Source organism: Symphodus melops (genome assembly GCF_947650265.1).
Source record: "Symphodus melops genome assembly, chromosome: 11".
Classification (NCBI taxonomy): domain Eukaryota; kingdom Metazoa; phylum Chordata; class Actinopteri; order Labriformes; family Labridae; genus Symphodus; species Symphodus melops.
In genome coordinates, this window is record NC_136701.1 from 8,440,591 (window position 1) to 8,468,477 (window position 27,887).

The following is a 27,887-nucleotide window of genomic DNA, read 5'->3' on the forward strand; positions in this document are numbered from 1 at the left end:
TTATATTTTTGTTGAGTATATATATACACACACACACACACACACACACACACACACACACACACACACACACACATACTTATGTTTTCCCCCCAACTTGTCAGCATTTAATTTATTTGCTGAAAAAATAAATATAATTGTTTTAGAAAGCCAATGTATTACTACTACTGTTATTCCTTATTCAAAAAGTCATTTAGAAACGTATTTGTTATTCAATGATGGCATAGGGTTTAACGGCCACTAGCCCAACAAATTTACATCACCATTTCACAAAGGTTCTATATAGCACCTTTTATTATAGGTACGATATAGAACCTTTAAATATAGGTTCTATATAGCACCAAAAGATGTTCCTGTAGGATTACGAGACAAAGAACCACTTTTAGTGCTGTTTAGTACCATATTTTATGTTGTGTTTAGTGTTATTCACTGCTCAAAAGGAAAGGAAACACTTAAACAACACAATGTAATTCCAAGTCAATCACACTTCTGTGAAATCAAACTGTCCACTGAGGAAGCACCACTGGAGGCTACACACACTACTGAGCCTCATTCGATTTGTTTTAAGGATATTACATCAAAGTTGGATCTGCCTGTCGAGTTTTTCCACTTTAATTTTGAGTGTTACTCCAAATCTAGACGTCCATTGGTTAATAAATTTGATTTCCATTTTTGTGTGATTTTGTTGTCAGCACATTCAACTATATGTAAAGAACAAAGGATTTAATTAGAATACCTCACACGTTCTAGGATGTGTTATTTTAGTGTTCCCTTTATTTTTTTGAGCAGTTTATATTGCCATAGAAGGGCTTTTCTTTACCTTGTATATTTGTTTATTAAGATACCCATTAGCTTCTGTGGTAAACAGTTGGTAATTCTGGGGCAAGGCATGACATAGGCAATACAACACACTATAAACAACAGAGACTAAAAAAAACTGTTGTATACATACAGCAGCTCACTATTTATCTATTCTCCACTTCATTTGTTAAGAAAAAGAAAAGAAAAAAGGAAAGTATCTAAAAAAGGAAAGTATCATTACATGGTGAACTCGATCTTGCAAAAGAGTGTGTCTCAACATCATCAAATAAACAGGTACACATGACAAAGGCCCCCCCACTACTTTTGTAAGAATTCCATTGGAGAATTTGCATACACTACTACAGCACTAAATGCAAGTTATGAGACCCTTTTCTGAATGCTTCAGGGATATATATCTTGTCTCGGCACATTTTGCCAGGGGCAGATGTAAACCTGAGAGGAACAAAAGAAAACCCTGTTGCGAGAGTTCTGTCTGGTTGTTCTTGCAGCTGGTTGACACACACAGTCACATTGGTACTTATCCGTTCACATACAGCTTAACAGTCCACTTTGCTTCAATTGCTTCTTCATAATCAACATGGCAAGTGGTTTGCAAAAGACCTGTAATTATTACAACAATAAAGGCATTTGGGATTACCATGGCGGGGTACCATTAAAGCTTTTACTGGTGTTCTTATAGTACAGTACAGAATAGAAATGTAATATTAGACAACGTATTTTTTTCAAAGAGGACATTTTAAAGGAATATATAGACCTAAAACAGGGTAGTAAATCTTGCAGATTACTGACATTTTCAAACATTTCCTATAGTTTATGAAGATTTGTTGTTTATTTGGTATGTTTGTGCCATAAAAGATGCATCAAAACATTATACTGTATAACTGCAGTAATATTCCCAGTAATACAGGTGACAATTCTCAGTTTTGTTTTTTCCCTCTGTTTTTCCCAGGGCTATTTGGGTTGTAAACAATATGTATGGTAAAGTTGTTACCTTTATTGTGTGGGCATTTCACACCTTCTTTTAATTTTCTTTTTAAAGGCATGTCTATCTTTCTTCTTTTAACTTCATGAATGCCTTCATTCTTGCTTCTTAAACTCAGCTTTGACACTGACATGTTTTTTTTTCTCTTTTAGATGTCATGAGCGTGACAATTCTCAGACGGACATTAGCCGAAGGGTAATATTCACTAATTACCCAAATTGGAGTAAAGAAAAAAATAAATCACAGAATTCTTTTTTCAATACACTATAGAGGAATAATTGATGACAATATCCTGCACCAATAAAAAAGGTCTCTTCTTGTGCACTTAAATGCAGGAATCTTTGTTTTGCTGTGTGTATTTTCTCTTCATTTAATGCTGAATTTCAGTAACAGTGAGAAAGTCAGGTAACACTTAACTGGCGGGAATGATTTACACCTGTGAACCAGTTTTTTAGGGCTGAAATCTGTCATCAAGTGTAATTTTTTCCCTCTCCATACCTTCCTGGGGGAGGGTCTGACCATGGAATTATGTAACACAGTGTGTATATAAGGACGAGACAGTCTGCTGCAAAACTCAGATTAGACACTTCTAAGTCTCTTCTCTTGTAGGGAAGCAGAAGTTGGTTTGCAGGTAATAATCATCATCATTTCTGAAGCTTTAAAAGCTTTTGCATATCAAATGAGATTCAGATTTTTTCATTGTGTCTTACTTCTTGTTCCTCAGTCTGTCTAAAGCTCTTGTCAACATGCCTGGATGCACCTCTATCATCAACCTGCGCTACCAAGATGGCAGCGAGGGAAGCAGCTCCAACCCTGCCAAGTACAACAACCAGGACTTTGCCCAGTTGAAGGACAGGTATGTCCGCAGAGGAGCCCTGTTTGTGGACAGCACCTTCCCACCAAACAACAGCTCCTTGGGAGACCTGCCCGAAATGCCCAGCTGGCGTGAAGCGCAAGTGGAGTGGCTCCGTCCTTCAGTAAGTACCATTAAATCAGTTTTTCAGAAAATGATACACTGTTTTTTCAATAGGTAGAATATAAGTTAATTTCCTTCACCGTTTTGAACAGGACATCTTGAAAAGACAAGGTGTCAGTGGTGAGCCTGTTTTCTGTAACAAAGGAGCCTCACGCTTTGATTTTGGTCAAGGCAGTGTGGGTAAGTGTGGGCAACACAAACACAAATCTCAAGAAAACAAAACTCAATTGAATTGTGTACCAATGTGTCAATATATATATATAGTATATGTTGTATAGTATAAAGTATAGTAAGTAAGTAAGCGTTTGTTGCTTTCAGGTAACTGCTGGTTTCTGGCTGCCATTTCTGCCCTGACTTTCCATAAAAGCCTGATGGTGCAGGTTGTGCCTATGGACCAGTCCTTCAAGGACCATGCAGGGATCTTTCACTTCAGGGTAAAGGATCAACAAGAGCCAATGCTTTCACAATGCATCTCAAAAGTGCATTGTATTAATCTCCTAACATAATATTCTCCTGTCCTGTATGTTTCAGTTCTGGAGGTTCGGCCATTGGGTGGACGTTGTCATTGATGACCACTTGCCTGTGATCGACAACCAATTGCTATCTGTCCGCTCTAAGGGTGGCAACGAGTTCTGGGTTCCTCTGCTGGAGAAAGCATACGCCAAGTAAGAAAACAAACTCATTCATCTTCACTTTGAACATTAGGCAGCAAAGTTGTCTAAACCATTCACAGGGGCAACCTTTGCAAACATACTTTTTATTGTCTCCTGCAGAGTGTGCGGTACATACACAGACATGAACGCTGGCCTGCCATCAGAGGCCTGCAAGGATTTCAGTGGAGGCGTGAGCATGATGTACGAACTCAGGGAGGTCCATGGCGCTGGCCATGATGAGAAGCTGTGGAAGTCACTCAACAATGCCACTGGCTGCAACTCAATGATTTGCTGTGGGACTGCCCAGAAAGGAGTAAGAGACACTTTTTTAGAAGTTAAATCCAATTAGCTAATCTTAGGAGATGTTTAATTATTTTTTGTTTGTTTCAGGGTAGATTGGTGAACACCGTAGCAAACACTGGGTTGGTGGATGCTCATGCCTATTCTGTCACAGCAGTAACAGAGGTAAAAACACAAAAAATGTGCTTCAAAGGTGATGGATCAAATAAGATTTAATTCGAGTTTAGTATGGGAAAATTTGCTAATGTATAATTGCATCTGTAGGTCCAGTATTACGGCTCCAAAGTGCAGCTGGTGCGAGTCATGAATCCTTGGGGCCGAACGGAGTGGACCGGAGACTGGAGCGATAAGTTAATAATTAAACTTTCATCTACATGTTGTTTAAAAAAGTAGCTTATAATGCAACACATCTTCAGACTTGTGTTATGTGAAGCAAACAAAGAAAACTCTTTTTTATTTTTGTTCCCTGCTGTGCTCAGGTCAGAGAAGTGGAATGGAGTCACTGCAGAAGATCGGGAAAAGTGTTTTGACCGGGATGATGGAGAGTTCTGGTAAACAAGATTACTCAAAGTTACCGTGTGAAAAAAAGCATATTTTGCCAAACTGTAATGTGTACCAAATGTAATCAACAGGCCTCCTCCAACGATGGACTGCAGAATTTTGACTCCAATTGATATTTAAATAATTTTCTGACATTCTCTCATTTTTTGTTGTCTTTCTATATTTATCTGTCAGGATGGAATTGGAAGACTTCTGTCATTACTTCCTTATGCTGTTCATCTGCTGTGAGAACCCTAACTTTATTGATGGAGACCTCACCTGCCAGTGGCAGTGCATGGTTTACGAGGGCAACTGGGTCTCAGGCAAAAGTGCAGGCGGAAGCTGGTCAAACTGTGAGCATAATTCATTCTTTTAATGACAACATGTCTGTTTCATCTTTTCAATTTTCATTATCAGAAAACCCCACTAATTAAATCAAGATTCATTTACATTCATGTGTCTCATCTCCTGTAGCTTCCTTTTACACAAATCCTCAGTACCGCATTGAGGTGACTAAAATCGATCTGACAGAGAAAGAAGACAAGAACATCCTGATTTCTCTGATGCAGAAACCTAAGGCACAGAATCGCAAACAGCAGAGATCCTACCCCATTGGAGTCACCGTCTACAAGGTTTGTATTCTGAATTTGGGCAGATTTCCCAGACTCTCCTCATACAAATTGCTATGAAGTTACTTTTAACATTTTTAAAGATATAGAAGATGTGTATTATGTGTGGAACTAAATATTTTTTTGATTCATGGACATTATGATCAATCTGGGTTTTGGGAATATGGGATAGAATAAAAAAATGTAATTAATTTGTTCTACTTGTTTCTCATTCAACAGATTCCAGAAGGGGTAAGTGCAAACCTCACACCCCTTCTGTGCACAACAAACAAACTTCACATTTAAATAAACAGAATAATGATGACAAGATTCTCAGGATAACATTTTATTCCATGAAATGAGATTCATATTCTTTACAGACACGATCAGGACGCCTGCCACGCTCCTTCTTCGACAGAAACAGGCCCATGAAACAGACACAGTCTTACACCTACAACAGGGAACTTGTTGAAGAGCACAGCCTGGTGCCTGGAGAGTATGTGATCATCCCCTCCACCATGAAGCCCTACATGGATGCAGAGTTTGCTCTCTCCGTCTTCACTAAGTCTGATGCTAAGATCACGTAAGGACTAACTAAAACTTTCTGACAGTTACTCAATGCTTAATAACTCATCAGAATTATAGATAGCTTTTATGAAGACAAATATATATCAAGTCGCTTGGTTAGCTCCTCCAGAAAAAGGAGGATGCACAATAATAACTAACTGTTCACATATTCTTCTCTGCATTCAGTCCCCATGATGATCATGATGATGATGATCATGATCATGACCATGAAGACGAATCAACCGACCACAAAGAGGACGAGAACTTGATCCTTCCTGAAGTAAAAAAATAATACAGTGAAAACTTTTCCTGTCATTTAGAGGAATGTAAGACATCTGATCCATTAACTTCTTATTTATAGATACCTGGAAAGAGAGATGAGGACGATACCAAGGATTCTGTCCATGCCCTTTTCAAGCGCTTTGCTGATCAGGTGCGTCAGTTGTTTGTGGTTTTACTCATCTTTGAACTGTCTTCCTCTCTCCTGTTCATTGTTCCTTGCGTTTTCAGTTCAAAATCGTTTTGTTGTTTCCGTTTTCAGAACGGTGAGCTGAGTGCCTTTCAGCTCCGCAAACTACTGAAAGACCAATTCCCTAATGGTGAGTTGACTTTTATCATGCAAACTGCAATGTTATATAATTTTATATATATATATATATATATATATATATATATATATATATATTTATATATATATAGTTATATATAGTCATATAATTAGCTGAGTTTTTGTGTTTTAATAATTCACAGGATCCAGATGGGGCTTTGAGTATGAAACCTGCAGGGGACTGATTGCCCTGGTGGATGTATCCTATAAAGAACATTTTAAATTCGAAACCTTGTTTTTCTTAAATTTACTCTCTGATTGACCCTACCGCCATGTCCATATAAAATCACAACATTCTGATGATAAGTTCAAGTTTGTGATAAAATTCTTTAACATGCAAAGGTTGACCGTAACAGGAGGATGACCATCACTGAATTTAGGAACCTCTGGAAGAAGATTACTGAATACAAGGTAATGAAACAAATCGAGCATGATAAGTGTACATATTCATACCAATTCAGTACCGATGATGCTCATGATAGTTGATGTAATCAAAAATATCTGACTGTATATTTAAAGTGGTTTTAAGAATGTGGTTAAATATTTTTTGTAGAAACATTTTGATCGTGCAGATTTGAATGACAATGGAAGCCTGTCTGACTATGAGGTCCAGAAAGCAATTCAGGCTTCAGGTAACACTATTTATTAATGAAGCTGTCACAATAACTTTCATTCAATAGAGATGATCCTGCTTGATGTTCACTGATCTAACTGCAATACTGTCTCCTCCTGTGTGTATCAGGATTGGACACCAACGATGCGATGGTGAAGCTGTACGTTTTCCGCTATTCAGGCTACTCCTCCACCGACTTGGAGAGCTTCATCACTATCATGATGCGCCTTGAGAAGACTTCAAGTCAGTAACATAGCAACCGACAAATTGAGTTGCTTTTATCTTACTTAAGACTTAAATGTAGCTGTACCTGAAGACATTTCTGACTGAGTTGACCCAATGGGACACAGACCTATAAGGGTTGGCATGAAGTACGAATATTATTCATTCAACCTTTATATTTCCACAAATTACTTCAAATAACATTAAATTAGCCCAATAATACCAATGCTGCTTCAATCTCTTTAAGGACTAGAAAAAATGTCATGTTTAATGTCACTATTAAAAGTACTGACATGACTTTAAGATGTAAAGAACACTTATTACAGCGTGCAGCAATAGAAGCGCCTCAACAAGGCAATAATCCAGTCCAATCAGATTTCATTGGCTGGTATGGCACCCCTCACATGTGAATGGTATATTTGTACAGTATATTTGTACAGTGCAACACTTCTACATGCTTATTAAATTTGTATTTTAAAATGAGTTTTTAAGCTTCTCTTTCATTTATCAAGCTGACTTTCATTTTTTGATTACCCTACAGATGTCTTCAAGGACAAATCCTCAGATGGAGTGATCCACCTGACCTGGGATGAGGTCAGTCTGTTTTTTAAATCAAATGTCCATGTGACATATGACAGAAATATGTAAATTGTCTGCTGCAATATAAAACTAGTCCTGTATTTAAAAAAAATTGGGAAATGTAAGAAACATACAAACACTGCAGAACTGCACTATTTACATCAGAACATCATATTCTGTGCACACATATTTTGATGAATACCCTAAGCCTTTAAAGAACTGAACTTTAAGTGCTTGCATTAATACATTTATTTGCATTACACACCTAATGTAAAGACAAATATGAACAATGCTACCAATTCAGCAAACTGCCTTCCTTTTGTTTCAGTGGTCCAACAGTACCATGTACAACTAGAGCCCAGCTGACACAGGAGCACAGGAGACACACAGACAAGAGAAGAGTCCTGCAACCAAACACTGTTTCAACCCAACTTGATGTCTTCCTGTGCACAACTTGTAAAGCAACACTTAAACAAGTTTCTTTGATCAAATGATCCAAGTAAAATAAACGTTTACAATCTGAACTATGAGCTGTAATGTTGTTTTTTGCACACATTTTAATCAACAATCAGTATTTCAATCAGGAGAGACAAGTGATATTAAGAATGAATTTATTACAATGAAAATGATGGACAGAATGAGATTGACAGAATGTTTTGGCGCTTGGACTCTATGGGGTGGAGATACGATTTTTGTGATGAAGTTCTGCTCGGCATTAGGATAGATCCCCCCATGGAGTCCAGACCCTGGTGGTGGAGGACTGATGATTTGATGAGCCCGGATGGGGAAAGATTGATGGGAGTTGCCTCTGCTCCTGAAGATGGCGGTGATGGGTAGGTGGAGGGGCGCACGAAGCCAGCTTGAAAGAACTAGGGAAGAAAAAGGATCATATTTAAAAGGAGAGCTGAATGATGATAGGCTGAAAACGAAGGAGGAACCCTGCGCCATTGGTTAGATGAGGTCCGGTGACAGACAGCTGATTAACCTGCGGACGGCCCAAACTGACAGCTCGAGAATGACAGCGGAAATGAGATAGCGTGAAAAGGGGTGACTGAGAAACCTGATTGTGGATCACTTAAAGTCTTCCTTACTGAACTTTCGCTAAGCTTCATATGTCTTGCTTTTAGTCACTTGCATAGGTGTATGTAAAGTTCTTAACACATGAAAATAAAAATAATTTGTGAAGTTCCAGTTGATTGTAACATAAGCTAAAACTGTGATGATCATATTATGAGTTCTTATTGCTAAGACTCTAATGTTTGTTGTTGTTTATTTGTTTATATTAGTGTAAATACTAATATATGGGCGGCAGTAGCTCAGTCTGGGCGGCAGTAGCTCAGTCTGTAGGGACTTGGGTTGGGAACCGGAGGGTTGCCGGTTCAAGTCCCGGCACGGACCAAGTCCGGAAACTGGTCTGGTAACTGGAGAGGTGCCAGTCCATTTCCTGAGCACTGCCGAGGTGCCCCTGAGCAAGGCACCGAACCCCAAAACTGCTCTGGAGCGCTCGCTGTGGGCAGCCCCCTCACTCTGAGACCTCTCCATTAATGCATGTCACTAGAACCCTGTTTGTGCATGAGTGTGTATCTCGGCCTATGTGTGTGTTAGACAGAGTGTAAACTGAATTTCCCCTCGTGGGATTAATAAAGTGTAAATTATATTATTATAAATACGTTGCATTATGGTAAGGACCATATGTTCCCAACACCAAATTCCACTCAACCATGCCGCCTGACCAATTGACCTAAATGATCAATTGTCACCAAGTGTCCAAATCAAGTAAATGAATAAACATATAAACCAAACCCCTTGACATACAATACATAAATGCACACAAATTAGCTACTACAACTCGCACGTGTTTTTAAGTAATGGCAAGTTACCAGTGATGGCTTGTTCAGCACAGTGCTCTCAGGCAAACACAGTTTAACTTTTGGATCAGCACTTCTTCCTCAATAACCATCATAATCAAAAAGAAACAAGACTTCTAATGTCAGCTTCATCAATAACAATGGCGGAGGAAAAACTAATTGGACTCGATCGTCATAAAATAATCTTATAAAATCATCCTGCCGTGCGTGGTGTGTTAAGACCGCTCTCGTCTGGTCGGAAGAATGTCGGGACCGCTCCGATCTCAAATCGGGGATATTTAAGATGTTGGATTGTTTTGGCCCGATTTCTCATCATGTGTGGTGTCCCCCGAGCATGAGCCTGTTGACTGTGACGCGTAGCCAATCAGAAAGCGAGGTGACGTAGTGGCGTGGAAACACCGGCAGCCAGCAAAACAACAACAACTCACCTCCATATCAACATGTAGCAAGTACAGTTCATGTTCCCGTAGTCTCCACTCCTTTGACCGACGCCTCTTTTTAAAGCGTGTTTTTCAGATAAAAACAGCACAAACGATCCCTATAGACTAGTGTAGTTTTGAGTCCTAAAACCAGGAAGTTTTTTGAGTCCTAAAACCAGGAAGTTTTTTTGGGTTGGCCTACAAAAATATGTCATTACTATACCAGTCTATTGCATCCTCTTCGTCAGTTTGTTGACTTTGGAATCACGTTTAATCTCGAGAGGTTTTGCAAGATTTCCCGTCTGATCGGGGGGATGTTCGCAAGTGAAATCGGTTCGTGTGTGGTGTGAACGGCCGCACACCACACACTGTACGACCAAAACTGTAAAACCTCTGATTATTTATCGCCATGTGTGTGGTCTCTAAGGTTTGGGAAATCGGCCAACAATGTTAAAATCCTGCCGTGTGAACCAGCCTTAATACTAAACTTGGAATATTTACATTGTTTTTACACAGAGCTATCACTCTGAACTGCCATTTCCAAGGGCAGTCGAATGTACCTTTTGTAACCTAGCAACAATGAGCACTAGTAAGAAGTGCTCTGAAATTGAGGGGCCACCTTGAAAAGCGCCTTCTATGGACATTGGCCCACACTCTACTTAAAAGACTGCTTTAATGCTGAGTTATGTTTAAAAAAAAATCCCCTCTTTCCACAGATTTTAAAGCTCAGGAAGGTGCTGCCTTAATAACTCCCTTCCTGTTGAAGAAAATGTTTCCTATAAGCCCACATGACAGGAATCCCTGAGGCCTGGGAAAAGTGTTTTTGATCATTTGAAACTACAGTGGAAAGTCATTATAGACAACCAATTGAAACGTGAAAACATACTTTTTTTTTTTTGACTGTTGAAATGGTAAAATTCTTCCCATATGTTTTAACACTTGCATTCCTCAGACGTCTGTACATGCAGCAGACATTTACAGTTAGGTGAACCAACTTAAATTGTAAACACTTTGGACATTAAAGATGTTTTGGATCCCTTGACTTGTACCCATGCAAACACTGTTATTGATTTTTGAAACTAGTGCAGGTATAACAGCCTACTATAATTGTTGTAAGTTTTTTCAAATGTAGGTTTGTTGGTCATTTGTGTGGTGTAAAAGTCTGTTATTCTTTTATCCAGTCCAAATCAATGCAACCGCTTGCAGTCAGCTCAGTCACACCCTTAATTATGAATCATGTCCTTCATTGAATCAAAACAAGGGAGTTATCATTAAATCTAACCGCTGTGTGCCAGGATAAAAACTTTAACTGATCAGTTCGAAATTGTTTTCTGTACGTGGCTGTAAACAAGTTCATTTTTGCTATCAAAATGGATTTGATGGATTTGAACTCAGCAACTTAAAGGCAGGATACTGAAGACTTGGAAGAACTATGTCAAAATTATTTGAACTCAGCCAAATGCTTCCTTGCTGTCGGGAATTGAGGCATTCAGGTTAAATTGATTAAATACTCCTGGCTGAAAACTGACTGCCAGTAAAACAAGAAAATAGGAAATGTCAATGAGTTCACACACTGTGTAGCACGCGCAGACCTGTCACTTTGGAGTGATGTGACTGAAAAGGAATTCAGACTAATGTAATGAGTTGAGAAAGTAATAAACTTGTACGAATACCGTAGGTTAAGCATCCTCAAAGAAATTTACAATCAGATCTGGTCGGTTTATTGCCAGGTTTGTGAATTCTATCTCCAGTTGCTGTCATATGGGTAGACAAACATGCTGCTCCTTTGTATAAAAGGGGCTATATAAATAAAGCTTGATTGATTGATTGGTTGAAACTCTTTCCATCATGGAAAAGAAGCTGAATATTTAAAAACATTCAAAGTCCGAAACAAAATGAATAATGGTGCAGGGATGTGTTATTGCTTTGCAGTTCATTTCTGTAGTTGTATTTGTTTTTGATTTGCCAAATGTGTTTGAATTTGAATGGTTTCTGAATTTATATCCTGTCTCTCCAAACTGAAACTGTTTTGGCCACTACAATGCAAGTGCACCTGCTGAGTTGACCACCATCAATCTAAACAGAAAAAAACCCTATATTTCAAAACAAGGACAAAAGCCATGGAAGGTATGTATATCTGTTTATTTACACATGCATATAGATAAGTATAAAGATAAAGTTTTTGGATGGAAGCGTTGGATGTTAATACAATCCAGGGCCAAGCAGAGGGCACTATAGTGTACTGGTGTTGTAGGAACCAGAATAAGTGCTTCTAGAGATGAGGTTGTTATTCCTGTGTGAGCTAAGTTGTAACTTGCAGGGTGTGATGGATGATGTTTTCAGCCAGTCCCTTGCTTCTGGATACATATAAACCATGTAAGGAGGTCAAGTTTTTCTCAGGGCTTCTTACAGTCCTGACTATCTCTTCTGTTCCTGCACTATTTCATGGGTGGTACAAAAAGAGAGTTAGTAATGTGCAAAAGAAAGATGCTCTTTTAAGAGCATCAACAGATATTAAAGCAATCTTTCAAATCAGCTCTTCTACTACTAAAAACTGGCAGATATCTTAAACCTCTTATAATGTAACAAGTTTGTGTATGCAGAACTTGTGTTTTGTCATACAATGCTATAGATGAATCTTGTGTCTATCAAATACACAAGATTCACTGTGCGTACAAACAAGGTTGTCTTCATCCACCATGTCATTTTACATTGGCTCTTTGATTTTTAACAAAGGTCTCTTTCTTTTCATGCATCTTAGTCTAAGTATATATATTCTCAAAAACATTAGCCTCCTTGGGCAGGGGTTCCAAAACTTTTCCGTTTGCGAACTTCCTCTCGAAAAACTGTGACAGACACTTAAGTTCCCAACTGTCCCAGGTGTTGAGGCATACGACTCAGAGCCTTGCACACACACTGCTGGGTCAATCCAAACACTGTTAACACAAAAGAACAAAATAGTGTCAAAACTGTCTTTTACATGCTAATTAATTGTAGGAAAGGATTGTAGCACAAAACAAGTAATTTCAGGGATCAAGCGAGGAAACCTCAAAGACACTTCATATGCCTTTAATAACTCCTGCCAGGTGTCAATGCTCTTCGCTGCTTTTAAAAATTATTGTAAAACCCCCCAAAAAAATGTAGGCAAGCGAGCCATAAAAGAACAAAGCCTGTTTACATCGTGTTAAGAGAGAATGAGCCTTGAGGGAAAATCTTAAATCCACAACAAAGAATGTCCGGAGATAACTCAAAACTCAATTGCAGGTAAGCCTACAGGTGCTTTTCTTTTCTTTGTGTAGCTGACAAAGCTTACCCTCTGAGGAAAGCCTTCAGGACTTATCAATCACTTTTTAACAGCTATTTTACAGGGTTTTTTTTTTTTTTTTTTTTTTTAGAAATATACCGCTTGTATTTTCTAGAAAGCCCAGGGTTACGGCAAGTATCTCTGCATTTTGAATGTTGTTAAAATGTCTAATGCATGCTTCCCCAACCTCGGGGTATTTATTGATCAATACAAAATATATTGTATTTGAAAATATATTGAACACAGGCTACTGTGGGCCAATGCCAAAGCCAGAAAATTTCAGTCCCTCTCTCTGTCTGTCGCCAATTGGCCAGAAATGTAATCCTAGCTCTTCTTCCTAAATCCAAATTACAAAAACGCCTAAACATGCTCAAAAAGGAATGTGTATTTTGGATGCCTGGGGTCACCAGAGTTTGGTAAAGTCAAAGTAGGGTCAGAAGCCCAAAAAGGTGGGGAACCACTGGTCTAATGTAAGCACATTTTTGCTGCTGTAATAAAAACAAGCAAGGTGAAGGCATTAGAACAGGATTCCCATAATGCATGCAGAGTCATTGTCAAATATACCATCAACATTGTTCTGCAGGTGTCTGTTGGCCTGTCCATTACTTTGATAGTGACTGCTTCTCATCTGCTGCTGATTGGTCAAACATAAACTAAAAGTATGTTGTTCACTTTGGAGATCTCCCAACTTTTTATCTTGCAGTTTTAAGGTCAATAATATTTTTTGTGTAAGTACTCTTTTTGATGACTCCATTTTTTTTTTTTTAAACTGAGGCTGAAGATTTAGGAATAAATTTGAAAACATGTAAAACGGAAAATAATTGCAATGATGATGTTGGGACGAGTAATTACGAGCTTAAAATGAGACAAAAATTCAAGGAAAGTAACAAGGAAGTAAACCACATGCTACTTTCTATGGTTGCAGATATATTAATAGAACCATGAGAATCATGAATCATAATATAAAGCTACAGAGGAATTGATAATGTTTCATGCTTATTGCACATAGTAGTTTTGTATTCTATGGTCATAAATCACTTGTAAACATTGTTTACCAGCTATACTTCAATCAGCATGTCAACATTTTTTAGAAGTCAGGACTCATTTCAAGGCACATGTACATGTACAGGTGTACATATCTTTTTGTAAGGTATTGTGGAACTAAGGGATGCCTTTGAGGAAAATTCCTGCTAAACAAGGTGTAAACCATGACGTCTTAAGCAAGCTTTTTGTCATGAGTCCTCTCACATAACTCACATTATGTATTTAGCAATGTATGGCGTGACACTGCCGGAGAGTTTAAAGACTTAACTGAAAATATTTGCATACTTGCATTACAAACAAACGATCTGTCCAAACTGTTTACCTTGGAAATGCAACCTCAAGATGTGGCTACTTATGAACACAAAATGAACATGAGTAAACACATACTATATTGGCTGAGGCAGAGAGCAATGTATGTGCTAATAACATGCTTCATTTTAGCATAACTGTAACTTTTCTCCCCTTCCTGTTAAAAAAAAATGTGGGATGTCTTTGGAGATCACATTTCATTATGATGTCTTCATGAATTCAAAAGGGTAAAGAGGCAGACAGCAGGGATTCCTAATGGAGTCCTAGACACTGGTTGTTGAGTATACAGGATGTGATGAGGGGTGGACTTCCAAGGGGCTGAACTTGGACTGATGAGATGGATTGAAAGTGACCGGGGTTAAAGAAGATTGCACTGATCCACGCTGAAATGGCAAACTGAAAGCAGCAGAGAGGAGAACAGACTGAAAGTTTGCCAGCAGCAGGTTAGTTGGTCAATCAAGGTGGCTGCTAGATCTCTTTGGTTTATAAGTGTAAAATGCCCATAAACAGCTGATCACTGAAGCAGGAAGGGACTGTGAACAAGAGAGAAAGAGAGAGGAAGCAAAATGAATAAATACATATGAAACAGTCTTCTTATACTTCTGATGCCCTTCATTTGTCTCCACACTGTAGCTGCCAGTCTTTTATTTTGTTTGTTTTTTTCTTTTTTACAATGTACATTCTATGTGTTTTATGGTATTCTTGTTATCCTCCAGTAAATTGCAGAATTAATTCATTTTACTGATTCTCTTCAGAATATGGAGAGATCATGATGAGAGGGTTTGAATGAAAAATCTTTGCAGTCCAATGGAAGAAGCTGATACCCCTACAAAGCAATATTTTGATGTCTTTTTTACTATCTATTTTTCTTTAGTACTTTACATTAGATGTTTTAGTGGGATATATTATTTAGAGTTAATATTGGTGTTTTTGGAAACTGTGTGAGATGTATATATTAAAACCTCAGGTGTTTTATTTCTTTTGTCGTGGATCCTTAGGGAAAGTGGTGATAGGTAAGGACAGGTTCATTGAAAGTTTCGATGGGTCGACCAGCCTGACTTTGGACAAAAAAGTTTAGATTTTATTTCTGAGGGTCTTATTGTATGAATTTTTATATGTTATCCAATAAAGTTATTTGATTTTGTTTGTATTTTAATTGGCTTGGAGTGCTGAAAAGTGGTCGCCATGGGCAGTGGGGCCGTTGAGAGAATTGCTTGGTTTAATACCAAAGAGAATGAAGTGGTTTATTAGGGGTTGTTTCCTTAAGACTGAGTAGGATAACATTTTGGTCTAAACAGGTGTTGACCCTTAGGAAGAGATAATAAAAGTCAACTCTGCATGGAATTGTAAATCTTAAGGCCATAAGTTCAGAGTAAGCCTAAAGAGGGTAACATTTGTTGTCTTAAGTCCAAATAAGGGAGCCTGATTAGGAGGTACGATACCACGGTGAGTTGACAATAATTTGGCGCCGGCTGCATGTAGAGAGCCGGTTTAAGAGCAGGAGCTGATGAGCAGTTGAGATGAGCCACACCTGGGTGTGCAGCTGAAACCAATTCAATCAAGGGGAAACAGGAGAGCACAGGAGGATCTGACAGACAGGGAAAAAACTAACAACAAACACACGAGGACAACACAAAAACCCCAAATCATAACGACTAGTGTCTTTCTTTGTTCATGAGGGTTCACATTTGGCTGGTGACTCTTCCAGGTATCACGGCTAACCTGGACTGATGCTGTTTCTTGACTTTGCAAATAAATTTCTTACATTACAAGCAAGTCAGTGTCAGCGGATATTTCTTCATCATCTACACATCAACGTCAAGGACTTGAGAAACTACAAACTCTTTTTTTCTTACATGCATTTAATATTCCCTTTGTAAGCCAAGGTTTTTTGACAGTATTTTGGTTCACTGCTTTCTTTAGATCAATCTTCCACATACATTTTTAAGCAGTCCTGGTCATTGCCTGTTCAGTTTTATCATTTTGTAAGCCTTAATCTCATTTTCTGGGGTCTCTGATTTAGTCTTTTTGGTCACAATGGCGGTTGGCCACTTGTGTTTTTCCCACTGTTTAATTTCTCATCAATTACATCTGTAAAAATGTTGTCAATTAGTGTAGCAATGTATGTTGTTATTTGAGTTGGTCTTGACTCTTGTGATTGAAGATGATTGGCATACTCAGAAAAGTATGTCCTCTAATCCATCCTTCTGCACATCTAACCCTATACTACAGCTTTTTGTTTCCTTACTTGAACTACTGTAATATGGTTTGGGCAGCCTCATATCCCAAAAATAAACAATAAAATAAACTAAACTAAACTTATACTGTACAGGGAATTTGTTTATTCAGTAGTGGGTTTTACAAGTCTATATTGAAGTCCCCACAAAAAGAAAGCTTTTTCTTATTATTCCTTTTTTCATACATACCCACCAACTGATAAATGTATGGACACATGATCCAGGAGTGCTGTATACATTACTATACATTATTACATTTTGGGATTTTTTTTTTTTTCGGTTTGTATTTCCACTGTATTCCAGAATTTTATCGACTGCTAAAGACATACTGTCAATATTTCGTACTTCTAGTTTCTATTAATGTAGAGAGCTACTCTAGTGAGTTTGCTCATGGTAAAGCCAGGTCTCAGGGGAAAGCTGCATTAAACTGCTTGTTTAATTGTCTTTAACATTAAACAGTGATTTTTGAAAAGTTTGAATTCAGGATCCCACTGTTGAAGTGAAAAATTGATATTACTCCTGCTGTTTGTAAGTTTTTGTGAACTGATCTTCAGTATGCACAGTGCTTCTGCATGTTGATGTGAAAATTATTGTCGGGTCAACTTAATTTTCAATAGCTAGATATTAATGATCATTGAATTCATGGGTTTTAGTCCAAGCATTTCCAATTCTGGCATCAGAAATTGTTGTTCAAAATATCCAGTTGAAGGGAAATTACAGCTGTTTTGGCCAGTCGAGTTTTGTAAGTCAAGTTTCCATTTTATTATCTATCAACACTTTGGCCTCCTCGTGATCCTTTCAGTTTGATGAAGATCTTGCAGTTGTTCTGACCATGTTGATTATATCCTGCATTGTTTCCTCAAAATATCTGCATTCCTGGCAATGTCAGCGTGTTTTTTTTCATCGGGTAATCATTTAGACACAATTGTTCCTCTGAGCTTTATCGTCTGTTTAACCAATGCTATCTTCCATTTCCTTCTCACATTACAAACTAGTGGCTGGTTTCATGCTTTTGTCTTGTTGGGGCAGAGGATGACATGCCTCAATATCTCTGCTGTCCATATTCTTTCCCTTGCTGTCAAGGGAGTTGATCAACGGCTATTTGAGGGAATTAAGATCAATATTCTGCTACTGATGTGGGCTCTCCATCAGCTCGGACTGCCATGGGATATGACCTGGACTTCATATCTAAGCCGCTGAAAATGATATCATTCATGCTCCAGGTCTCCAACATAGCTTTTTTTGTCTTTTATCTGTATTTAGTTTTTCAGTTCTTTTATTTTGCCCATTAAGTCCATGATGACCTTTCGATGTTCATCAAGCTATTGCTTCTACAAAAAATAATGTTCATCTATTTGTCCATGATTTAGTATTTAATTTAGAGTATCAAAATTCTTGGTGAAACACTTGTATGCAGTCTTTCATTACCCCTGCCTCCACTTAGTTTCCCCACTAAACATAGATTGAGCAAAACACAGCTTAAGTTATGTGAGAAAACACATAATAAGAGCTAGTTTTAAGCAGTGCATTTTTTACAACTTGGTGAGCAAGAATTTGCCCCAAAGGTGCTCTTAAGTACTGAATAGATTATAGCAAAGAATGTCCTGAGATGTGTACTGACATGTATGCCACTGGCAGAGAATTATGTGTCACTTCTATTTGTGTTTGTGGTTTTAAATTTGTCAGAAAGCATAATAACGTCAGCTGAGTTCTAGTTTTATATGTGTACATAAAAGGGCTTGTCATTACATTAGTGAACTTAATCCTGTAAAAGACAAAAGTGTGTCTCTTGTGTCAACAACAGGCCATTCCATAGGAGGATTTGCATATTGTACTGCAGCACTAAAAATGCAAGTTATGAGACCCTTTTCTGTATGCTTCAGGGATATATAGCTTGTCTAGACCTATTTTGCCAAGGGCAGCTGTAAACCTGAGAGGAAAAAAGTGAGCAAACAAAACAAGACCATGTTGATTGTCATATGTCAGGTTTAAGAGGAACACATTGTTCTTGCAGCTGGTTGACACACACTTATTATTCACATAGCTTCACCTTCTACTTTGTGATTAAATTACGTCTTCATAATCAACATGGCAAGTAGTTTGCAACAGACCTGTAATTATCAAAAAGATAGAGGCATGTGGGATTACCTAGAGTACCACCGAAACAAGGCACTGAGTTGAAAGCTGGTGGAAGCGTGCAGCATGGAGCAGATCCAAACTGACTCATTAACAAGAATTTTTACTTACTCAATTTTTTAATGAATATATATAGACCTAAAATGTAGTAGTTATTCTTGCAGATATCAGTATTATTAAGTCTTGGACTACGGACATTTTTAAACATTTGTGCCATAAAAGATGCTTCAAAACTTTATATAACTGCAGTAATATTCCCAGAAATACAGGTGAAAAGTCTGTTTTGTTTTTTCCATCTGTTTTTCCCAGGGCTATTTGGGTTGTAAACAATATGTATGGTAAAGTTGTTACCTTTATTGTGTGGGCATTTCACACCTTCTTTTAATTTTCTTTTTGAAGGCATGTCTATCTTTTTTTTCTTTTAACATCATGAATGCCTTGATTCTTGCTTCTTGAACTCAGCTTTGACACTGACACGTTTTTCTCTTGTAGATGTCATGACAGGCATGACAATTCTCAGACGGACATTAGCTGAAGGGTAATATTCACTAATTACCCAAATTGGAGTAAAGAAAACAGAAATCACATAATTATTTTTTCAAGACACTTTATAGAAGAATAATTGATGAAAATATCCTGCACCAATACAAAGGTCTCTTCTTGTGCACTTAAATGCAGGAATCTTTGTTTTACAAATTATTAAGGCTGTGCGTATTTTCTCTTCATTTAATGCTGAATTTCAGTAACAGTGAGAAAGTCAGGTAACACTTAACTGGAGGGAATGATTTACACCTGTAAACCAGTTTTTTAGGCCTGAAAGCTGTCATTCCCTGTAATTTTACCTCTGTCCATACCTTCCTGGGGGAGGGTCTGACCATGGAATTATGTAACACAGTGTGTATATAAGGACGGGACAGTCTGCTGCAAAACTCAGATTAGACACTTCTAAGTCTCTTCTCTTGTAGGGAAGCAGAAGTTGGTTTGCAGGTAATAATCATCATCATTTCTGAAGCTTTAAAAGCTTTTGCATATCAAATGAGATTCAGATTTTTTCATTGTGTCTTACTTCTTGTTCCTCAGTCTGTCTAAAGCTCTTGTCAACATGCCTGGATGCACCTCTATCATCAACCTGCGCTACCAAGATGGCAGCGAGGGAAGCAGCTCCAACCCTGCCAAGTACAACAACCAGGACTTTGCCCAGCTGAAGGACAGGTATGTCCGCAGAGGAGCCCTGTTTGTGGACAGCACCTTCCCACCAAACAACAGCTCCTTGGGAGACCTGCCCGAAATGCCCAGCTGGCGTGAAGCGCAAGTGGAGTGGCTCCGTCCTTCAGTAAGTACCATTAAATCAGTTTTTCAGAAAATGATACACTGTTTTTTCAATAGGTAGAATATAAGTTAATTTCCTTCACCGTTTTGAACAGGACATCTTGAAAAGACAAGGTGTCAGTGGTGAGCCTGTTTTCTGTAACAAAGGAGCCTCACGCTTTGATTTTGGTCAAGGCAGTGTGGGTAAGTGTGGGCAACACAAACACAAATCTCAAGAAAACAAAACTCAATTGAATTGTGTACCAATGTGTCAATATATATATATAGTATATATTGTATAGTATAAAGTATAGTAAGTAAGTAAGCGTTTGTTGCTTTCAGGTAACTGCTGGTTTCTGGCTGCCATTTCTGCCCTGACTTTCCATAAAAGCCTGATGGTGCAGGTTGTGCCTATGGACCAGTCCTTCAAGGACCATGCAGGGATCTTTCACTTCAGGGTAAAGGATCAACAAGAGCCAATGCTTTCACAATGCATCTCAAAAGTGCATTGTATTAATCTCCTAACATAATATTCTCCTGTCCTGTATGTTTCAGTTCTGGAGGTTCGGCCATTGGGTGGACGTTGTCATTGATGACCACTTGCCTGTGATCGACAACCAATTGCTATCTGTCCGCTCTAAGGGTGGCAACGAGTTCTGGGTTCCTCTGCTGGAGAAAGCATACGCCAAGTAAGAAAACAAACTCATTCATCTTCACTTTGAACATTAGGCAGCAAAGTTGTCTAAACCATTCACAGGGGCAACCTTTGCAAACATACTTTTTATTGTCTCCTGCAGAGTGTGCGGTACATACACAGACATGAACGCTGGCCTGCCATCAGAGGCCTGCAAGGATTTCAGTGGAGGCGTGAGCATGATGTACGAACTCAGGGAGGTCCATGGCGCTGGCCATGATGAGAAGCTGTGGAAGTCACTCAACAATGCCACTGGCTGCAACTCAATGATTTGCTGTGGGACTGCCCAGAAAGGAGTAAGAGACACTTTTTTAGAAGTTAAATCCAATTAGCTAATCTTAGGAGATGTTTAATTATTTTTTGTTTGTTTCAGGGTAGATTGGTGAACACCGTAGCAAACACTGGGTTGGTGGATGCTCATGCCTATTCTGTCACAGCAGTAACAGAGGTAAAAACACAAAAAATGTGCTTCAAAGGTGATGGATCAAATAAGATTTAATTCGAGTTTAGTATTGGAAAATTTGCTAATGTATAATTGCATCTGTAGGTCCAGTATTATGGCTCCAAAGTGCAGCTGGTGCGAGTCATGAATCCTTGGGGCCGAACGGAGTGGACCGGAGACTGGAGCGATAAGTTAATAATTAAACTTTCATCTACATGTTGTTTAAAAAAGTAGCTTATAATGCAACACATCTTCAGACTTGTGTTATGTGAAGCAAACAAAGAAAACTGTTTTTTTATTTTTGTTCCCTGCTGTGCTCAGGTCAGAGAAGTGGAATGGAGTGACTGCAGAAGATCGGGAAAAGTGTTTTGACCGGGATGATGGAGAGTTCTGGTAAACAAGATTACTCAAAGTTACCGTGTGAAAAAAAGCATATTTTGCCAAACTGTAATGTGTACCAAATGTAATCAACAGGCCTCCTCCAACGATGGACTGCAGAATTTTGACTCCAATTGATATTTAAATAATTTTCTGACATTTATGTTGTCTTTCTATATTTATCTGTCAGGATGGAATTGGAAGACTTCTGTCATTACTTCCTTATGCTGTTCATCTGCTGTGAGAACCCTAACTTTATTGATGGAGACCTCACCTGCCAGTGGCAGTGCATGGTTTACGAGGGCAACTGGGTCTCAGGCAAAAGTGCAGGCGGAAGCTGGTCAAACTGTGAGCATAATTCATTCTTTTAATGACAACATGTCTGTTTTATCTTTTCAATTTTCATTATCAGAAAAACCCACTAATTAAATCAAGATTCATTTACATTCATGTGTCTCATCTCCTGTAGCTTCCTTTTACACAAATCCTCAGTACCGCATTGAGGTGACTAAAATCGATCTGACAGAGAAAGAAGACAAGAACATCCTGATTTCTCTGATGCAGAAACCTAAGGCACAGAATCGCAAACAGCAGAGATCCTACCCCATTGGAGTCACCGTCTACAAGGTTTGTATTCTGAATTTGGGCAGATTTCCCAGACTCTCCTCATACAAATTGCTATGAAGTTACTTTTAACATTTTTAAAGATATAGAAGATGTGTATTATGTGTGGAACTAAATATTTTTTTGATTCATGGACATTATGATCAATCTGGGTTTTGGGAATATGGGATAGAATAAAAAAATGTAATTGATTTGTTCTACTTGTTTCTCATTCAACAGATTCCAGAAGGGGTAAGTGCAAACCTCACACCCCTTCTGTGCACAACAAACAAACTTCACATTTAAATAAACAGAATAATGATGACAAGATTCTCAGGATAACATTTTATTCCATGAAATGAGATTCATATTCTTTACAGACACGATCAGGACGCCTGCCACGCTCCTTCTTCGACAGAAACAGGCCCATGAAACAGACACAGTCTTACACCTACAACAGGGAACTTGTTGAAGAGCACAGCCTGGTGCCTGGAGAGTATGTGATCATCCCCTCCACCATGAAGCCCTACATGGATGCAGAGTTTGCTCTCTCCGTCTTCACTAAGTCTGATGCTAAGATCACGTAAGGACTAATTAAAACTTTCTGACAGTTACTCAATGCTTAATAACTCATCAGAATTATAGATAGCTTTTATGAAGACAAATATATATCAAGTCGCTTGGTTGGCTCCTCCAGAAAAAGGAGGATGCACAATAATAACTAACTGTTCACATATTCTTCTCTGCATTCAGTCCCCATGATGATCATGATGATCATGATGATCATGATCATGATCATGATCATGACCATGAAGACGAATCAACCGACCACAAAGAGGACGAGAACTTGATCCTTCCTGAAGTAAAAAAATAATACAGTGAAAACTTTTCCTGTCATTTAGAGGAATGTAAGACATCTGATCCATTAACTTCTTATTTATAGATACCTGGAAAGAGAGATGAGGACGATACCAAGGATTCTGTCCATGCCCTTTTCAAGCGCTTTGCTGATCAGGTGCGTCAGTTGTTTGTGGTTTTACTCATCTTTGAACTGTCTTCCTCTCTCCTGTTCATTGTTCCTTGCGTTTTCAGTTCAAAATCGTTTTGTTGTTTCTGTTTTCAGAACGGTGAGCTGAGTGCCTTTCAGCTCCGCAAACTACTGAAAGACCAATTCCCTAATGGTGAGTTGACTTTTATCATGCAAACTGCAATGTTATATAATTATATTTAATTAAATATATAGTTATATATAATATATAATTAGCTGAGTTTTTGTGTTTTAATAATTCACAGGATCCAGATGGGGCTTTGAGTATGAAACCTGCAGGGGACTGATTGCCCTGGTGGATGTATCCTATAAAGAACATTTTAAATTCGAAACCTTGTTTTTCTTAAATTTACTCTCTGATTGACCCTACCGCCATGTCCAAATAAAATCACAACATTCTGATGATAAGTTCAAGTTTGTGATAAAATTCTTTAACATGCAAAGGTTGACCGTAACAGGAGGATGACCATCACTGAATTTAGGAACCTCTGGAAGAAGATTACTGAATACAAGGTAATGAAACAAATCGAGCATGATAAGTGTACATATTCATACCAATTCAGTACCGATGATGCTCATGATAGTTGATGTAATCAAAAATATCTGACTGTATATTTAAAGTGGTTTTAAGAATGTGGTTAAATATTTTTTGTAGAAACATTTTGATCGTGCAGATTTGAATGACAATGGAAGCCTGTCTGACTATGAGGTCCAGAAAGCAATTCAGGCTTCAGGTAACACTATTTATTAATGAAGCTGTCACAATAACTTTCATTCAATAGAGATGATCCTGCTTGATGTTCACTGATCTAACTGCAATACTGTCTCCTCCTGTGTGTATCAGGATTGGACACCAACGATGCGATGGTGAAGCTGTACGTTTTCCGCTATTCAGGCTACTCCTCCACCGACTTGGAGAGCTTCATCACTATCATGATGCGCCTTGAGAAGACTTCAAGTCAGTAACATAGCAACCGACAAATTGAGTTGCTTTTATCTTGTTGAAGATTAATTATGAGGTTTAAGAGAAAACTGAAGCATAGCTTTGCTTTAATACGTTTCTTACTGAGTTGGCCTATGGGACACAAACTTCTGATGGGTTGAAGTATGAATATTATTCATTCAACCTTTATATCTCCTCAAATTACATCTACTAACACTGAATTAGCCTATAATACCAATGCTGTTTCTGTATAGTGTTTTAGTTTTGGCAATGGCTGGCAGTAGCTCAGTCTTCAGGGACTTGGGTCAGGAACTGGATAGTTGCCGGTTCAAGTCCCGGTTCATCGGGTAGTTCGAGAGGTGCCAGACCATGTCCTGAGCCGTATTCGAGGTGCCCTTAAGCAAGGCACCTAACCACCATCAGCTCAGGGGGTGCTTCCATTGGGGGCAGTGTCAGAATGCATGTCCACAGGTGCTTGTGCATGTGTGTGATTCAGGTCTGTGTGTGTCTGAGAAGCAAATCTCTAAAATAACAGAGTGCAAACCAGAATTTGACTTATTTTTAAAGTATATATTTAAAAAATTACAATCAAATTAAACACTTAATAAATATAAAAGTGCTGAAATTACTTTGAAATGTAAAGAACACTACTTACAGCCTGCAGCACAGTCCAAACAGTTGTTTTTAACAATAGAAGCGCCTATAACAAGGCAATAATCCAGTCATTGTTTCGGGTTTTAAGATGGTACCAGGAGGAGTGACTAATCAGATTTCAGGGGCTGGGTATGACACCCCTCTAGACAAAACCTTGCTCACATGCACTTTGCTGAAGATATTTGAACATTTGTACAGAGCTACACACTATTTAAGTTTGTATTGTAAAATTTTTAAACTTATGTTGTATTTAACAAGCTAACTTTTATTGTTTGATTTCCCTACAGAGATCTTCGGGGACAAATCCTCAGGTGGAGTGATTCACCTGACCTGGGATGAGGTCAGTCTGTGTTTCTTAAAACAAAAGTCCATGTGACATATGTGAAAAATATTTGATGCAATATAAAACTAGTCTTGCACTGAATTTTTATTTATTTTTTTAAATGTAAAAAACATCAAATTAAAAACGTTCACACAATGTAGAACTGCCCTTTATTTACAACAGAACATCATATTTTGTGTGCACATATTTTGAAGAAAACCCTAAGCCTTTGAAGAATTAATAAGCTAAAACTTTCAAAGAAATGTATGCACACTTTCCTTTTGGAATCCAGTATTATTGCAGAATAAAGTAGGTTTGTTATGAAAACATTAAATGCTTGCGTTAATGTGCTTATTTGCATTAAAAACCTAATGTGAAGAATAATATGAACAATGCTACCAATTCAGCAAACTGCCTTCCTTTTGTTTCAGTGGTCCAACATTACCATGTATAACTAGAGCCCAGCTGACACAGGAGCACAGGAGACACACAGACAAGAGAAGAGTCCTGCAACCAAACACTGTTTCAACCCAACTTGATGTCTTCCTGTGCACAACTTGTAAAGCAACACTTAAACAAGTTTCTTTGATCAAATGATCCAAGTAAAATAAACGTTTACAATCTGAACTATGAGCTGTAATGTTGTTTCTTGCACACAGTTTAATCATTTAATTTGTACATATAGCGCTAATTGATAACAAATGGTTTCTGAAGACACTTTGCAAATAGCAGTTAAAATACTTTATTTATTGCTACATTATCTACAGAGGCCAGGCATGAATCCATCATGCCTGGCCTCCACCCCTCCCAGTCATTTGAATGCTCATATAGCTCGAGACACTGGTCGAGGTGGTGGAGTAGCAGCTATTTTTAATTCTGGTCTTATAATCAATCCTCGACCAAAGCTGATTTATACCTCTTTTGAAAGTCTTGCACTCAGTCTTTCACATCCAGTCTCTAGAACTTTTCAGCCAGTTCTAGTTGTTATAGTTTACCGCCCTCCTGGCCCATATTCAGAATTTCTATCTGAATTTGCAGAATTTCTATCACACATAGTTCTTAGCAGTGATAGAATAATTGTTGTAGGTGATTTCAATGTCCATGTGGATGTTGTTAATGACAGTCTTAGCATGGCTTTCAAGTCTCTATTGGACTCTATTGGCTTCACCCAGGGTGTAAACAAACCTACTCATCGATTTAACCACACCCTGGATCTTGTTTTAGCTTATGGTATTGAAATTAACAGTCTGTCGGTTTTTCTGGAAAATTCTCTGATATCAGACCATTTCCTAATAACTTTTGATTTCTTTTTACCAACCTTAACTCCTCTTAATAAAAAAGTGCTCTCTAGAAATTTAAATGATAATGCTGTAGCTAAATTTAAGGAAGCTATTTCAGCTGCCTTTGTTTCAGTTCCATCCCCTAACCCAGTTGAAAACTCCTATAATCACTTTAGTCCCTCTCAGCTAGATCAGTTTGTAGATAGTGCGGTGGATTCACTTAGAGTTACTCTGGATTCAATCGCCCCCCTAAAACAGAAGCCAATCAAACGACAGAGATCAGCTCCATGGTACAACTTAGAAACCCGAACTCTAAAACTAACGTCACGTAAATGTGAAAGAATTTGGCGCTCCACCAAAACGATAGAATCTCGTTTAATTTGGCAAGATAGTCATAATAGATATATGAAAGCTCTACGGCAGGCCCGCACTGCCTATTACTCGTCTCTTATCGAAGAAAATAAAAACAATCCTAGATACCTCTTCAGCACTGTAGCCAGGCTGACAGAGAGTCATAGTTCATTTGAGCCATCTATTCCTTTAGCCCTTAACAGTAATGATTTCATGAGCTTTTTTAATGATAAAATTCTAAACATTAGAGACAAAATTAGCAACTTACTACCTTTACTTAGTGCAGATTCCTCCTATATTTTCGATTCGGCAGAAACGGCTCCAAATTCTGATACTAACCTCGATTGTTTTTTTCCAATTAACCTCGCAGAACTAAATTCGATTATTTCTGCGTCTAAACCGTCAACTTGTCTTTTAGATCCAATCCCAACCAAGTTGTTTAAGGAAGTCTTTCCTCTAGTTAGCAGCTCCATACTAGATATTGTAGCGATCAGCCAATCGCAGGGGCTGGATGCTGCAAAGCATTACGGGTGTTCAGGACTTTGGGGAAAACCATGAGTGTTTGGGGTATTGATGTGAATCACGTCCTACTGTTGGCAGTGAAGTGTGTTATTGTTGTTCATGTTCTGTCTAAATAAAAGCACCTGCTTGGGGCAGAGTGTATTGACTCAGACTGAAAACTCGTCTTTGAGTCATTATTCCACGCAGCTCGCCACAATATGATCAATATATCTTTAGCAGCAGGTTATGTACCCCAGTCATTTAAAGTAGCTGTAATTAAACCGCTCCTTAAAAAGCCTACTCTTGATTCAGGAACTCTAGCTAACTATAGACCTATATCTAACCTTCCTTTTATCTCCAAGATCTTAGAGAAAGTGGTAGCTAATCAGTTGTGTGATTTTCTCCACAACAACAGCTTGTTTGAGGAGTTCCAGTCGGGATTTAGAGCTTACCATAGCACTGAGACTGCACTTGTTAGAGTAACAAATGATCTTCTGTTAGCCTCAGACAGAGGACTTCTATCTGTGCTTGTCCTGTTAGATCTTAGTGCTGCTTTTGATACAATTGACCATCAGAT

At 38.3% G+C, this 27,887-nt stretch overlaps 2 protein-coding genes across 2 annotated transcripts; both read left to right on the forward strand.

Annotated features, from left to right (window-relative positions):
• The first annotated feature begins 2,398 nt into the window (after positions 1–2,398).
• Positions 2,399–7,966, forward strand: LOC306831183 (calpain-1 catalytic subunit-like). Its single transcript, XM_079355130.1, has 20 exons — positions 2,399–2,435; positions 2,529–2,781; positions 2,873–2,960; positions 3,099–3,214; positions 3,312–3,445; positions 3,554–3,746; positions 3,824–3,898; positions 3,998–4,083; positions 4,213–4,284; positions 4,469–4,626; positions 4,748–4,905; positions 5,122–5,133; positions 5,262–5,464; positions 5,959–6,047; positions 6,199–6,254; positions 6,398–6,466; positions 6,609–6,687; positions 6,798–6,911; positions 7,432–7,484; positions 7,798–7,966. The coding sequence occupies exons 2-20, from the start codon at positions 2,551–2,553 to the stop codon at positions 7,822–7,824; spliced, it is 2,013 nt and encodes a 670-aa protein (XP_079211256.1). The 5' UTR covers positions 2,399–2,435; positions 2,529–2,550; the 3' UTR covers positions 7,825–7,966.
• An 11,770-nt stretch (positions 7,967–19,736) lies between these two features.
• Positions 19,737–25,778, forward strand: LOC306831184 (calpain-1 catalytic subunit-like). Its single transcript, XM_079355131.1, has 22 exons — positions 19,737–19,773; positions 19,867–20,119; positions 20,211–20,298; positions 20,437–20,552; positions 20,650–20,783; positions 20,892–21,084; positions 21,162–21,236; positions 21,336–21,421; positions 21,552–21,623; positions 21,799–21,956; positions 22,078–22,235; positions 22,452–22,463; positions 22,592–22,794; positions 22,965–23,073; positions 23,155–23,226; positions 23,335–23,392; positions 23,505–23,560; positions 23,704–23,772; positions 23,915–23,993; positions 24,104–24,217; positions 25,144–25,196; positions 25,610–25,778. Exons 2-22 carry the CDS (start codon positions 19,889–19,891, stop codon positions 25,634–25,636), a joined length of 2,163 nt encoding a protein of 720 aa, XP_079211257.1. The 5' UTR covers positions 19,737–19,773; positions 19,867–19,888; the 3' UTR covers positions 25,637–25,778.
• Positions 25,779–27,887: the final 2,109 nt, after the last annotated feature.